At 45.3% G+C, this 14,205-nt stretch overlaps 1 protein-coding gene across 6 annotated transcripts in view; it reads right to left on the reverse strand.

The window, feature by feature from the left end:
- The window catches only part of LOC138299651 (myb-related transcription factor, partner of profilin-like), a 170,764-nt gene that overhangs the window by 127,976 nt on the left and 28,583 nt on the right, over nt 1–14,205 (reverse strand). For 4 of the 6 annotated variants that reach the window (XM_069238107.1, XM_069238105.1, XM_069238106.1 and 1 more), the window contains one exon: nt 2,197–2,268. The exons of 1 other annotated variant lie outside the window; for it this stretch is intronic. In XM_069238107.1, coding sequence (XP_069094208.1) covers nt 2,197–2,268 — 72 coding nt within the window. Of the gene's footprint in view, nt 1–1,487; nt 1,558–2,196; nt 2,269–14,205 lie in introns of all 6 variants that reach the window. One more of the 6 variants, XM_069238109.1, reaches the window with a different exon arrangement.

Here is a 14,205-nt window from a genome sequence, read left to right on the forward strand (position 1 = left end):
ACAACTATGAAAAGGCTGAGGGAGAACCAGGTTGTAATCAGCACAGTGGCGCAGAGTTCAGCTTCGCCCTGGCTTATTCCAACCTAGACCACCATCAGCCCCGGCAGAGACAGTGGTGGTTTGGCGGTCCTACAGCCAAACTTGGACCAGTCAAGACCACCACCGCCAGTCTGGCGGTCTGTTGACCGCCAGACTCGTAATCAGTGCCTTCATGTGTATTATATAGTATTTTGTGCGTAATAAACACACTTTTCCTTTCTAAAGGAAAAAGCACTGACTGGATAATACTTTTTTGTTTGGTGTTGCGTAGTAGACCGCTGGGATTAGAGGTCCACCCCACCTCCCCTCGTAGGACTTGGACTGCTCTTCATCACCACGCTGGGAGAGTCAAGTGCTACAAGGAGTACTTGAAGCCCGATAAAAAGACAATTACAGACTTGTGAAAAACTCTCATCCTTCACAACTAATAACCCAGTTTTTAACAGTGATACTAGTTGCAGAAGGGCAAAACAGATGGCCTACTGGTCTGATGAACTAACTAAACATTAAACCTTTTTATCCTCCACAGTAATTCTCACAACCAGGGTGTCGGGTGATGCGAATTCTAAATGGACTTAGAGGCAGAGAAAGACTGTACTGGAGCCTTTCAAACACACAACAGACACAGACCAGGCAGTGGTGAGATCTGTGTTCTCCCTAAACATGTACCTTTAAAAGGATGGGGCACTGGGTTAGAGATCACTTACACTTGTCTTAAACATCTCTGCAGCCTCCTGTAACATCCACATATATAGAGACTGTAGCAAAGAGAAAGTTGATCAGCTAAACCAATCTTTTGACATGCCACTGTCTGGTCATAGGGGTCTCTTGATAAAAAGGGGCACCAAATTGAGTGGATATTTTATACCAATAGAGGTGAGCAATATGTTGGTGAGCAACATTCAAAAACATGAAGGCATCTTGTTGGGTGACTCATGACACAAGTCTACTGCACATGAAAGCCTAACCATGTTGGTGGGAATGAGAAAATGAGAGGAAGAATGGTGTCTGGCTACTGGATCAAGGTCTTTAAACTGAAGATGGAAACACTCAGCTAGAGAAGAACTAGTTACATCAAGGAGTCAACTGTACCATAATGTTCTCACCCTGCTGTGAAATTAACGGGAGCATCAAATGAATAAAACAAATCATCTTATTTCCCTGACATTTACAAGTTCAGATATTTCAACTTTAACCACCCAGTCTGTATTCAGTTTGAAAGTTAAAAACGATATCAAATTAGTTTCAGTAATAAGAAAGACCTGGCATTCCGACTGGCTTAAACAGTTTGATACTTTATTTTTTTAAGAATGCTCTACACCCATCACTCATTAACTTATTTGTCTCTTAAGAAAACCTCATGTCAAAAATAACAAAACTCACATCTTCTATTTTGGCCTTTCAAATGGTGAGCATTAATTGCCATGGATAATGTAGTAGGAGTATACCTTACAAAATTTGAAGTGAAGCCAGTACATCATTTATTTCCCCTTGTCTTGCCAATGAATGTGATCTCATCTGAAAGACATAATTAATTGCTGAAGTTTTGCCAGTCACACCTACTTAGCATTTCACCAAGGAGTGCAGTGTTCCATGGACAACAAAAGTGCAGCTCGAGGTTTATCTAACACACTCAGAATCCAGAGGTGGAAAACATGCACATATTTCTGTTTTTTTATAAGATATCCTGGTTCCCACCCTATCTGAGCTGGAACAGCAGTGTATGGAGGTGGTGGGAAGTCTATCATCCAACCTAAACTTCCTCTAAATAACCATCCCATCAAACTTCAAGAAGTCCAGTCAACCTTTCTCAGTGTCATCAGAGATATTCTGCTTGCTTCCCCTCCCAGCTTCTTGGAAGATTCTGTGATGTTCAGCACTAGATCTACTCTAGTAAATGGGTTACTGAACTTAGGATGGAGCTTGCCACGGGGATCAAGGTTTAAAGCACTCCTGTTTACTACAGAACACCAGCATTGGCCAGCATTAAGATGCTGATGGTTGGGGGCTAAAAGTGTCCCTTGGCTTTTACTCAGAAGTCTCCACATTTGTTCCAAAACTACTTGAAAGAGCCCTTTCACTCATCTTTTACAGTTTGACCAACACCCTACAACACACAACAGATTCCATTTCACCTTCCCAACTGCAGATGTTCACCTGGTTTATTTGGCTCCGGACCGATGCTTACACACGATACCTCCTCTGATTTTAACGTTTGTGATAAGGTATCTGAAACCAAAAGACAACATAAACACACATTTGTGATGGTTTCACAGTATCTCCAGATTAGCTTTGAAACATGCTGTCATTTGTAACCCGTTGTGATAGTCCTGGGTATTTAGATGGTAGTTATTTGCCTACTCAAGCCATTACCTGCATTTTACCAATAGTGTCTACTGAACAAGAAACACAAGCATGAATTGCTCTGCTGATAAAACAAACAGACACTAATGGCTAAAAGAATGGCACATTGGAGATGTGGGCACTTGGCAGATATGCCTCTGGCAAAATCAGAAGCAAATGAAGTCAGTTAATGCTAGAGATAACGTTTCGAAAAGTTAACATTTCTTGTATTGACTTTTAAGCCTTGTTGGCTTATTTTGAGTTTGGCAGATAGGGTGCTCTGTTAGAAACATGACAAAGCATCCTCTATGCCAAACACTCAGTCTATCTGAATCCTTTAGAAACAGGAGACTGCCAGCTTTCTGACAGAGCCCTTATTGCCTCCCTCGACACAAGGCGTCCTCCAATGGATAGACAGAGTAGTGGCCATAAGAAAAATAGATTACTTTGCCCTTCTTATTTAGGGTGGCTGGTGTGATGTCCTTTTTCGGTTTGTCACAAGGTAAAACGTGTAGGTGAGGAACAGAAAAATACAAATAATGATCCCCCTCGCCCACAATGTGAAAAAACTCCCTTAGCATGGGGTGTTTGTTTTTCAAATTTTTTAAAGTTTGGTGGATGGTTGTGAAAACACAGAGGCCATCCAACAAACGTTGTACCTTGACAGTAGCAGTCTTGACTGCAGTTCCTGTCAAAGTTCGAGATCAGTGGGGATAATAAAGAAAACGTGTAGTTAGTGGGTTTTGAATCCATCTTAAATTCTGGACACTTTCCTAAAGACATCCTGCATCTGAGTACTAGTGGGAAGGCCATATCAAGAACCAGCTTTGTCAAAAGGTGTTAGGTCTGAAATCCAAGATTAGCTTTCCTTCCTGAAAATCAACCTCTTCTCAGAAGTTGAATTTCTCTGCTTAAGTTTGTTTTATATTTTAAACATCTAGTCTTGGTTTCAAAGAGAGCCCTAGAGATATTTTTACACATTAGTACTGTTAACTGAAATAATAATTTCCAACACTCCGGGCAGTCAAAAGTGTTAGTAACTGGACTTGCTAGTAACTGTAAGTGCGCTGTAAACTCCTAAGTGTAATTCAACACAGTAAAAGCGGTCTTACAGTACTACAAGTGTAGCCGTGGCTTCACTTTAATGAAAACTTTTCACAGCTTTTGCAAATCATAGGCAATTCTATTTCCTATGCTATATACGATAAAAGAAATGTGGGTTTTAGTTGAGGGGGATAAGTGTCTGCCTCAAATAATAACCATAATAATTGTTTGGGTGAACCGCTACAGTTACCAAGTTAACTTGAACTCAACACCCTGGTAACTATAGTACAGAGCACATAGGAGAACATTTTAATAAATAACATGGCACCAAAATGACCAGCTTCCATTAGGTAGGACTGGAGTTATGATTTTATAATTTTTAAAGGTTCACGATAGTGCTACCAGGTCATCTGGCTGTGCTGGAATCATTTGACAGGGACAAGGGTAAAGCTTAAGGATGATTAAAATGGAGGGCTGGTTGGATACAGGGAATGAGTACATCCCAATGAAAAGTTTTACCTTCAGATTTAGTTTTTTGAGGTCCAGCAACCAGTCCTCCGACACTGTGGTTTCAATTCACCAGTCATGCTGGCAGAGGATCTCCCGTCCGGTCTATATATTTTCAACTGAAGAACCTCCACCAGCGTTGGAGTGGTGATGAACCACCCCAAATATTTATGCCTGCCAGCACTGTGTACACTTCTAACATTGGTAGGAACTGTGATGCCGGTTTGACGGACGGCTTCAAGAACAGAATGGAGCCATATGGCAAATTTACTATATTGTTTTTTACTAGAAAGAAAAAAAAAGTTTTATTTTTTAAACTAAAACAAAATGCTCCCCTCGTCCTCCCATGTCAAGCAGTGACAGGCACTGAAATCAGCTGTATGACACTGACAATTTTCAACAATCAGTTCACATCCACCAAGATATAAATTGGGCCCGGAGTCTCTGGAATGAAAGTCAAATATCAGTGGAGCAAGCAAGCAGGCTGTGCCCAAAGAGATTTCCATGTTGTCGGATAGCTCCAAATTGAGGTCTGATGAAGCTGTGGGAGAGGTCCTATCAAGAGAAATGTTAATTTTGCGTCAATAGAATGTCCCTTGCTAGTCAGATACTTTTCAGGAATGGTCAGCTGCAGAAAAAGGCCTCCTAGAGCTTCTGACCTGTAGTTCAAAAAGGAGGTCAGCCTTATTACTCTTGTAGTCCATTTATTTGTCCTAGTTACAAGATGGAGAGCAGATCGTCTTCAGGGTTCTTCTCAGGTTATAAAGAGCAGGTCCAGAAGGGATCTCAGGAGGACACTGTGGGTGTTACATTTATGTCCAGTGCCAGCCAGATGGTAAGAGAAACTCCTGTTCACTCACTAACCAGCAGGTAGAAATCCTACTTTTTCAGCACTTACCATGTGTTTTACTGATACAATCCCACAATGCCCCTCTCCTTCCAAAACCAACATGGCAGAACCTTTCTTCCCCTGTGAAGGTATTCCGAGCTCACTCTAGAGGTGTGGCCAATGAAGTGAGCAATCCCTCCACTATGTCACTCAAAAATGATTCTGGTGGTAGCTCCTCTCCCACTGGGCCTGGTGTCTGACTGGTTAGAGGAACAAAGGAAGGGACAGGCCCAGGTGTTATCTACATCTGTCTCTTACAGCAAAGGCCTCTTCAAAGTTAATTTGGTTTGTGGGCACTGCCCATAAAGTCAGCATGCCAGAGAAAGCGAACACCTCCTCACATTCAAGGCCCTTGTCTCAGCTCAGGGAGCAAGTTCACACCTCAATAAGGAGGCTATTCAGCTCCTGGGTGACAGTTGGAAGCTCATTCTAACAGGCTTTTAGAGTCTTCAGGCAGACAACAGGCAACTTGCTAAAACCACATGTTCTAAAATGTTTATTACAAATCAGACTTTATAAATTAATTAGGTCGGTAACAACTATTTGAAAAAAAAAATCCAATAATGAACTGTGTAGCTGTTTCCCATGATGATATAGCAATATTACATTTAATAATGCAGGACACTGCTCTGCAGTTAAAACGCAGTTTGAGCCTTTTCAATGTAAGGAGATATTTATCAGTAAGCTTGTACACACCGTATTCGTAAATACCATATACCCTGCATTCATGGGCAGTAAGACCTATTTAGGGGTAACTTATCAATATTTAACCCCTTGGGTGCCTGGGATGCAACGGTTATGACCTGGGAAGCACCGCTCAGGTGCCCAGGACGTAACTATTACGTCCTGCACCCAGCCCTTGGGGGAAGCGCTAGCGCTCCCCCTCGAGGGCCTCCCATGGGCAGAGAGGGAAGGAGAATTGCTTCCCTTTCCAAGCCCACCACCTATCCCCGCAGTGACATCTGACGACGTCAGCGAGCGATTGCACGCTAACCTCATTAGAAGTCACCTCCCATCGCAGTGGAAGCATGACAAGGGTCGCTGCCCCGGCGGGCAGATTTATTTTAGCCCATTTCTGCCCCTCTTAGGGGCAGATCAGCATATTTTTCTTAGGCCAACTGTCCCCAAAGAGGGCAGAAAACACTAGACACCAGGTCTTTTCTTTTTTGCACCACTTTCACGCAAGGGGAGCGACCCCCTTAGGCAAGGGTTGCACCCCTGGGGGGCAAATTTATTTTAGGTAATTTCTGCCCCCCCCACCCCCTTGGGGGCAGATCAGCCTATTTTAGTAAGGCTCCTCTGCCCCCTAGGGGGGGCAAAAAGTCCACCAGATACCAGGGAAGATTTAAAAAAAAAGGAAAAAAAAAAAAAAAAGACGGTGGGGGTGTGGCCCCCCAAGAAATGGGGATAAAGCTGTTCTGCCCACCAGTTGGCAGATGGGGCAATTACCCCCGATCCATTCCCCGGGGGGGGAGGCAGAAAGCCTACTAGATGCCAAGGAATAATAAAAAATAAAAAAATAGTGGGGTGGTGGCTACCAACCAGTATGGGCATGGTTACGCCCCCACCCCAACTTAAGGGGGTAACAGTCTTTCAGCTCTCCCACGCAAACTAAAAGATCTTATCTCAACGGCAAGCAAAAGGACATTTGATTATTTTGGGTTCTGGTTTTACATTTGGGCCATGAGAGCTTGTCTGACTCTCAAAATCATCCTACTTGGAATGGCGAGGGCAGCACTTTTTGGACTTTGGGACGCTGCCATGTAGAAAGATGTACGAGATCTAGACACATCTAAAAAGTAAACATCTAGGCGAGTCCAGGGTGGTGCGCTTCATATGCACCCCGCACCATTTTCTTACCCACAATGCCCTGCAAACCTCCAACTTTGCTTTAAATCACACATGTTCCTCACATTTTTGTGATGGAACCTTCTGGAATCTGCAGGAATCCACAAAATTCCTACCACCCAGCATTGTCGCATCTATACCGATACAAATTCTGCCCCACTTGTCGGCCTAAAAAACTTTTTTCCAAGCTGCCTTTTTGGGCCCACTTTGGTCCCCCCTCAATGTTTTTGCTCTTCCCTGTCACAGGCACTTGGCCCACCTAGACAAGCAAGGTTTCATTTTTATCAGGAGACTGAGGGGAACATTGGGTGGGAGGAAATTTGTGCCGGTGCTCTGATCCCACAGAAATGTGGTAAAAATGTTTTTTTTTTTTTAGCTAAATTTGAGGTTTGCTGAGGATTCTGGGTAAGAAAACACTGGAGGATTCACGCAAGTTAGACCTCCCTTGACTCCCTCGGGTGTCTAGTTTTCAGAAATTTCTGGGTTTGGTAGGTTTCCCTAGATGGCTAGTACGCCCAGGACCAAAAATGCAGATGCCCACCCCCCCCCCCCCACCGCATAAACAGGTAGATTTGCAATTGATAATTTTGATGTGTCCGCGTAGTGTTTTGGGGCATTTACTGTTGCGGGCACTAGTCCGACCCACACGAGTGAGGTACCATTTTTATCGGGAGACTTGGGTGAATGCCGAGTGGAAGGAAATTTGTGGCTCCTCTCAAATTCCAGAACTTTCTATCACCAAAATGTGAGCAAAAAAAGTGTTTTTGTGCCAAATTTTGAGGTTTGCAAAGGATTCTGGGTAACAGAACCTGGTGAGATCCCCACAAGTCACCCCATTCTGAAGTCCCCTAGATTTAAAAGAATTTATAGGTTTGCTAGGTTTCCCCAGCTGTTGGATGAGCTAGAGGCCAAAATCCACAGCTAGACACTTTGCAAAAAACAGGTCCGTTTCCTTTGGGAAATTGTGATGTGTCCGCATTGTGTTTTGGGGCATTTCCTGTCAAAGGCACTAGGCCTATCCAACCAGAGAGGTACCATTTTTATCAGGAGACTTGGGGGAACACAGGATAGAAGTTCAAGTGTTATTGCCTTTGTCTTTCTCTACATTTTTTCCTTCCAAATGTAAGACCGTGTGTAAAAAAAGACATCTATTTGAGAAATGCCCTGTAATTCACATTCTAGTATGGGGACTCCGAAATGCAGAGATGAGTAAATAACCACTGCTTCGCAACACTTTATTTTGTGCACATTTTGGAAATACAAAGGCTTCCTTGATATCTATTTTCACTCTTTATATTTCACTGTATATACACGGTATACAATGAAAACCCATTGCAAGTGCAGCTCATTTATTGGCTCTGGGTACCTAAGGTTCTGGATGAACCTACAAGCCCTATATCCCTGCAACCAGACGAGCCCAGCAGACATAACAGTATATTGCTTTAAAAAATCTGCCATTGTTGGAAAACGTTATAGAAGAAAATGTGAACAGAAATGGTGCTTTTTTCACCTCCATTTCCATTTGTTTTTATTTTAGCTTTTACTTTCCGTAGGAAAACCTTGAAGGATCTACACAAATGACCCCTTGCTGTATTCAGAATTTTGTTTACTTTCCAGAAATGTTTAGCTGTCCGGGATCCAGCATTGGTTTCACACCCATTTCTGTCACAAACTGGAAGGAGGCTGAAAGCACAAACAATAGTAAAGATAGAGTACGTCCCAGTAAAATGCCAAAATTGAGTTGGAAATTTGGATTTCTGATTCAAGTATGCCTGTTCCTGAAAGCTGGGAAGATGGTGATTTTAGCACCGCAAACCCTTTGTTGATGCCATTTTCAGGGGGAAAAAAAACATGTGTTTTCTTCTGCAGCCCTTTTTTCCGATAAAAATAAAATAATGAAATTTGAGGTGTATTTTGGCTAATTTCTTGGTCTCATCCAGGGGAACCCACAAACTCTGGGTACCTCTAGCCTCCCTAGGTTGTTGGGAAAAAAAAAGACACAAATTTGGCGTGGGTAGCTTATATGGACAAAAAGTTATGAGGGCCTAAGGTCGGACTGCCCCAAATAGCCAAAAAAAGGGCCTGGCACCTGACGGGGAAAAGGCCTGGCAGCGAAGGGGTTAAAAGAAGAGTTTATACTGCCACTCTAGTGCATGGCCCAATAAGTGCTGCAGTCCACTGGCGACTTAACTTACTGGCTGTGGGTACACTTTAGGTGCCATGTATTAGGGACTTCTAAATAATTGACATACCAATAAGAGTTATGCCAATTTCATCATGTTGAAAGAGGAGCAGACATTTACCACTGGTTAGCTGGCATAAAGTGCAGAGTTCTACAGCCAGAAAAAAAACTGTCAAGTAAAGAAATCTGGTAGAAAACCACACACAAATGGTTATTTCTATTACACAAACTATAGCGTAATAAAATGTACACTGTGCTTCACACTCCATGGTGGGATACTGCCAAAACTACAGAATGGGTCTGTGAGTTAAATGCTTGCTGCTGGTGTTTGGATACGCAGATTGCAAGTTTAAATGGTTAACTCTGCCTTTCTTCCTTCTAAAACAATATTTGCTTGCAAAAGAACATTCTTCTTGGGGGCGTGGCTAACCGCCCAAGATGGTGGTCGTCTGATCGCAGAGCTCCCGTCTCAGGCCCGCCAAATCATATAAATCGGAGTGAAATTGGAGCTAACTACAAACAACGGACCATCCGCTGCTCAGGAGAGATGACGGAGCGTCTGCGGAGCGCAGCTTAAACTCCCTATAGCGTTCGAAAAGGTGCCGCTGGACCCTCCCGAAAACTGGGCCTGCTGCGCGGTGGCTGAGCTGAAGCGGGATGGCAGCCAGACTGGAGTCGAGCCGCAGTGAGTGGGTGGTGGGGCCGGGGCCAATACCGAGCGCAGGAATCTGGGCTGAGGTGGTGTACTCTACCGGGGCTTGCGGGCGGAGTCTCCCCTGACACCCCCCCCGGTGAAAAATTACAAAGAACGCGAAGCGTGGTGCGGCGAGGGGAGAGACAAAACCTAGAGCTGGCTACGCTTATGCTGCGGCCGGGACTGAGAAAGCATTGCAAAGTCACAACAGCGTGCCCCGATGTGCGGGAGAAGTGACAGAAAATTAGCGGTGACTGATCCTGCATGAGGGAGCCAGGGCTTGGGCTGCAGATCCCGCCTTCCCACGCTGAGGAGGATTCATCAAAAACAAGGTCTGGCACGTAATGAGCGGTCAAGTGGCAAAGTTGGGATGCCCGTAAAACACTAAAGTGACACATAAACCTAAAAGAGGGAAAAATACAGTGAACTAACCAACACAAATACAGCGCTAAAAGTCGAAAATCTTACATCTCGATGTAAGGCGGCCCCATATCCTGAATTGGGCAGAATAGAACTATCAGTCGGTGTCTACCTTGTGATTTGAAAGCTCCCTGCGCAATTGCCCATTAATCAACTATAGCTGTGTGGGAAGAAACCGTAACCTGCGCAAACTCCCCTGTTGACGTCACTGAGTGTTTAAAAATACCAACTTACTGGAATAGAACTGCTCCAAAGACATACAATAATGGGCAGCACAAAAGGCAAGCAACCTGAAGGCATGGAGATGTCGACCCCGATGATCCAATGCTGACAATGCCATCTGGAGGCCAAACGGACAAACTGGACATTATCCTGCAGGAAATCAAAGACTTGCAACAAGCGATAGAGAAAAAAACTGGGCTCCATTACAATAGAATTGAGTATCCTGAAAGACGACCAGAAGAAATTGTCAGATAGAATTAAACAAACTGAATCAAACGTCGCTGAGTTCCTCCCGACTCACAAGGAAAATAAAAACGCCATCGAGCACCTCCAGCAACAAGTAGAAGCTTTGCAGGAAAGAGTTGAAGATGCAGAAGGACGATCTCGACGCAATAATGTCCGGATAATTGGTCTCCTGGAAGGAAAAGAGGGGAGAGACCCCACACAATATGTAGAAGACTGGCTGAAAAAGATAACAATGGACCGATTGTCAGCACACTTCGCAGTAGAAAGAGCGCACCGTATACCGGGTAAGGGACCTCCACCAGGAGACCGACACACCCATTGATAGCCCAAAAACTAAACTAAAGAGATTGAGATACTATTACTGCAAGCAGCGAGAGACTTGGACCCCATCACAGTGGATAATGCCCGAATCTCCCTGTACCCAGACTACATGCTATTGGTCCAGAAACGCAGAGCTTCTTTCCAATCTGTTAAAAAGAGATTACGAGCAGAAGAGATAACATACGCACTATTATTCCCGGCCCGGTTACAAATCACATTCAATCAAAAAACACACTTCTTTGAAACACCTGACTTGGCATGTAATTGGCTGGATGCAACCTTCCCTCACTCAAGAGTCTGGAGAGCATAGTGGTATGCCTCCCCGAGACAGCCCCACCAGCCCCGCAGAGACAAAAGCAATAGACTACAATCGGCATGGAAAAAAACTGGCCTGACGCTATTACAGGTTCTGGAAGGTCTAACTGATGCATTACAATCAGCATACTCTTTACAAGGAATAGACCCCTCCCCACACAGAGCTCTTTTGTCCATGGATAGCACCGCAGCATCTGACTCAGAGGGAAGCTTGGCGTTATTCCCCTCTGCCACCCCACAGACAGCACAAGATCTCTAAGGGAAACACCCACTACTTCAGCATTGACTATGCACCCATCTTCTGTGGAGACCACATCTCCCCTCCTAAATGGAGGGCCCAGGGGGTTGAGCACCGTGATCCCTGTTATACATAAAGAAACCCGTTGGCCACGTGCGTGAACTACTGAACGCACATCTTGTATAACCCCATTGCGTAGGCTCCTTGTATATTTTTCCTTTGGTTTGCAATAATAATGGTTTTGTATTGCACAAAAGTTTAGCAAAGCCAGTTTCGGCTTCGCCTAGTATTAAGTCTAATAACAGGCATTCTTTACTGGTTCATAAGTTCGACATCACCACACACATCATACATAGTACATCAAGAGGGGCAGGGGCTAAGTTGGGCTACGAGAATGATAACCATATTAATACCTCAGAATGACTTTGTTACATGAATACAATATTATCACCTGGAATGTACGGGGAATGGGGTCTATTCAAAAGCGACATAGAATACTGGCCCAATTAAATCGCCGAAAAACGCACATCGCCTATTTTCAGGAAACTCACCTCACTACCCATGAAGCGACCAAACTCCGCAAGAAATGGCGGGGACAACTCCTTCACACATCATACTCTACGTTGCGAGGGGAGCGGCAGTATGGATACGGGCCGGAGAACCCTTTTAAGTAATAGAGACTAAGATAGATGATGAGGGCAGGTACACACTGATCAGAGGCAATTTAGATGGGAGACCCATAATACTGGGTAGTATATATGCCCCAAATACTGCCCAAGACATTTTCCTGGAGCGCCTGTCAAGGGTACTATCACAATGGGCACATATCCCATGGATACTGGGCGGAGACTTTAATGCGGTACTAGATATCACTCTGGACCGCACCACCCCCTCATTACCAGGCACTAATGCACAGAGACAGGCAGACACACTGCACAACTGGTTACTAACAGACATATGGCAGGCTAGAAATGTAGGTATGAGAGAGTGCTCCTTTTACTGACACCCACACAAGGTGCACAAGACTAGACTGCGTTGTATGTACTACATCACTGCAAACACAGATATCACAGGTTACATACCTAGGGAAAACATTATCAGACCATAACCCTTTAGAGCCGACCTTGTTGTGGGGCAGACGGTCTACACCGATCCCTACATGGTGTTTACAACCATCAATATTAGAAGACGTTATGACCCAAGTGATCACAAACTTCTTCGCTGACAACACGGGCTCGGCGTCCTCCCCACTGCTGGAATGGGAGGCGCTCAAGGTAGTGATAAGGGGGGCAGTGATGGGAGCAGCGTCGGAAGTATGAAAGGTATTGGCAAGAGAGCTAATACAAGTGGAGGATCGACTGAACTCCCTAGAAAAAGAGATGATATTACACCCCTCTAAGGCTCAGAAACTACAGGAAGCTAGGGCCGAACATACAGAACTCATTGAAAGGCAATGAAAAATAGACTATGCTAAATACTGGGAACGCGCTCACAGCGAAGGGGACAGAGCAGGGACACTACTGGCACACCTAATAAAAGAAGAGTCATCCCCCACTCCCATTCTCCATATTGTTACACCACAACGAGTTAATATAACTACACAATTGGAGATAAATGCAGCAGTCTGCGACTGCAACACTACATTATATTCTGCCCCGCCAAAAACAGATCAGGCTAAGATCGACTCCTTTCTGGATGACATTACATTACCAACACTCAAGGAAGAGGCCTGACTACAAATAGGCACTCAGATAACACAAGAAGAGATACGGGAGACTATTAGAAACATAGGGCCTGATTACGATTCCGGCGGGCGGCGGAGGCCGCCCGCCAGAATTCCGCCCTCCATAATACCGCTCCGCGGTCAGAAGACCGCGGAGGGTATTATGAGTTTTTCCCTGGGCTGGCGGGCGGTCTCCAAAAGACCGCCCGCCAGCCCAGGGAAAAACTCCCTTCCCACGAGGATGCCGGCTCGTAATAGAGCCGGCGGAGTGGGAAGGTGCGACGGGTGCTGTTGCACCCGTCGCGTATTTCACTGTCTGCAAGGCAGACAGTGAAATACATTTTGGGGCCCCCAGGGGCCCCGCGACTCCCCCTCCCGCCATCCGGTTCCCGGCGGGAGAACCGCCAGGAACTGGATGGCGGGAGGGGGAGTCGGAATCCCGAAGCCGGCGCAGCAAGCTGCGCCGGCCTGGAGGATTCCTTGGGGGCAGCGGGAAACCGGCGGGAGACCGCCGGTTTCCCTTCTCTGACCGCGGCTAAGCCGCCGCGGTCAGAATGACCCACGGGGCACCGCCGGCCTGTCGGCGGTGCCACCGCATCCCGCGGCCCTGGCGGAAGTAATCCGCCAGGGTCGTAATGACCACCATAGTGTGTAATAAAACACCAAGATCGGATGGACTCCCGTCCGAATTCTATTCCCTCTATTTCACACAGCTTGCCCCACAATTGGAAAAGCTACACTATGCCTCGTTACAAAATGGAACTCTCCCAGATACAACTAAACAGGAAATAGTTACCTCACTATTAAAACCCGGAAAAGCCGCAACAGACATATCGTCCTATAGACCCCTGTCTTTACTGAACTCAGAATATAAAATACTAGCAAACATATTAGCGCAAAGACTACTCAGTTTTATAGACAGTCTAATACATACGGATCAATGCGGATTCGTTCCGTCTCGGAACACCTCCCTGAACATCCTCCGATTATATCCTGTGATGGACTCTGCCGAGGGAAGGTACCCACATGCGGGATGTCTCTCGTTAGACCTTCGTCAAGCGTTCGACTCCTTGAGTTGGGACTGTATGTTTAAGGTGTTGGAGAAATTTGGTGTCCCACGGGATTACACACGCTGGGTTCATCTGCTATATGCTACACCAACGGCAAGGGCACG

Source organism: Pleurodeles waltl, chromosome 6, assembly GCF_031143425.1.
Source record: "Pleurodeles waltl isolate 20211129_DDA chromosome 6, aPleWal1.hap1.20221129, whole genome shotgun sequence".
In the NCBI taxonomy this organism is placed as follows: domain Eukaryota; kingdom Metazoa; phylum Chordata; class Amphibia; order Caudata; family Salamandridae; genus Pleurodeles; species Pleurodeles waltl.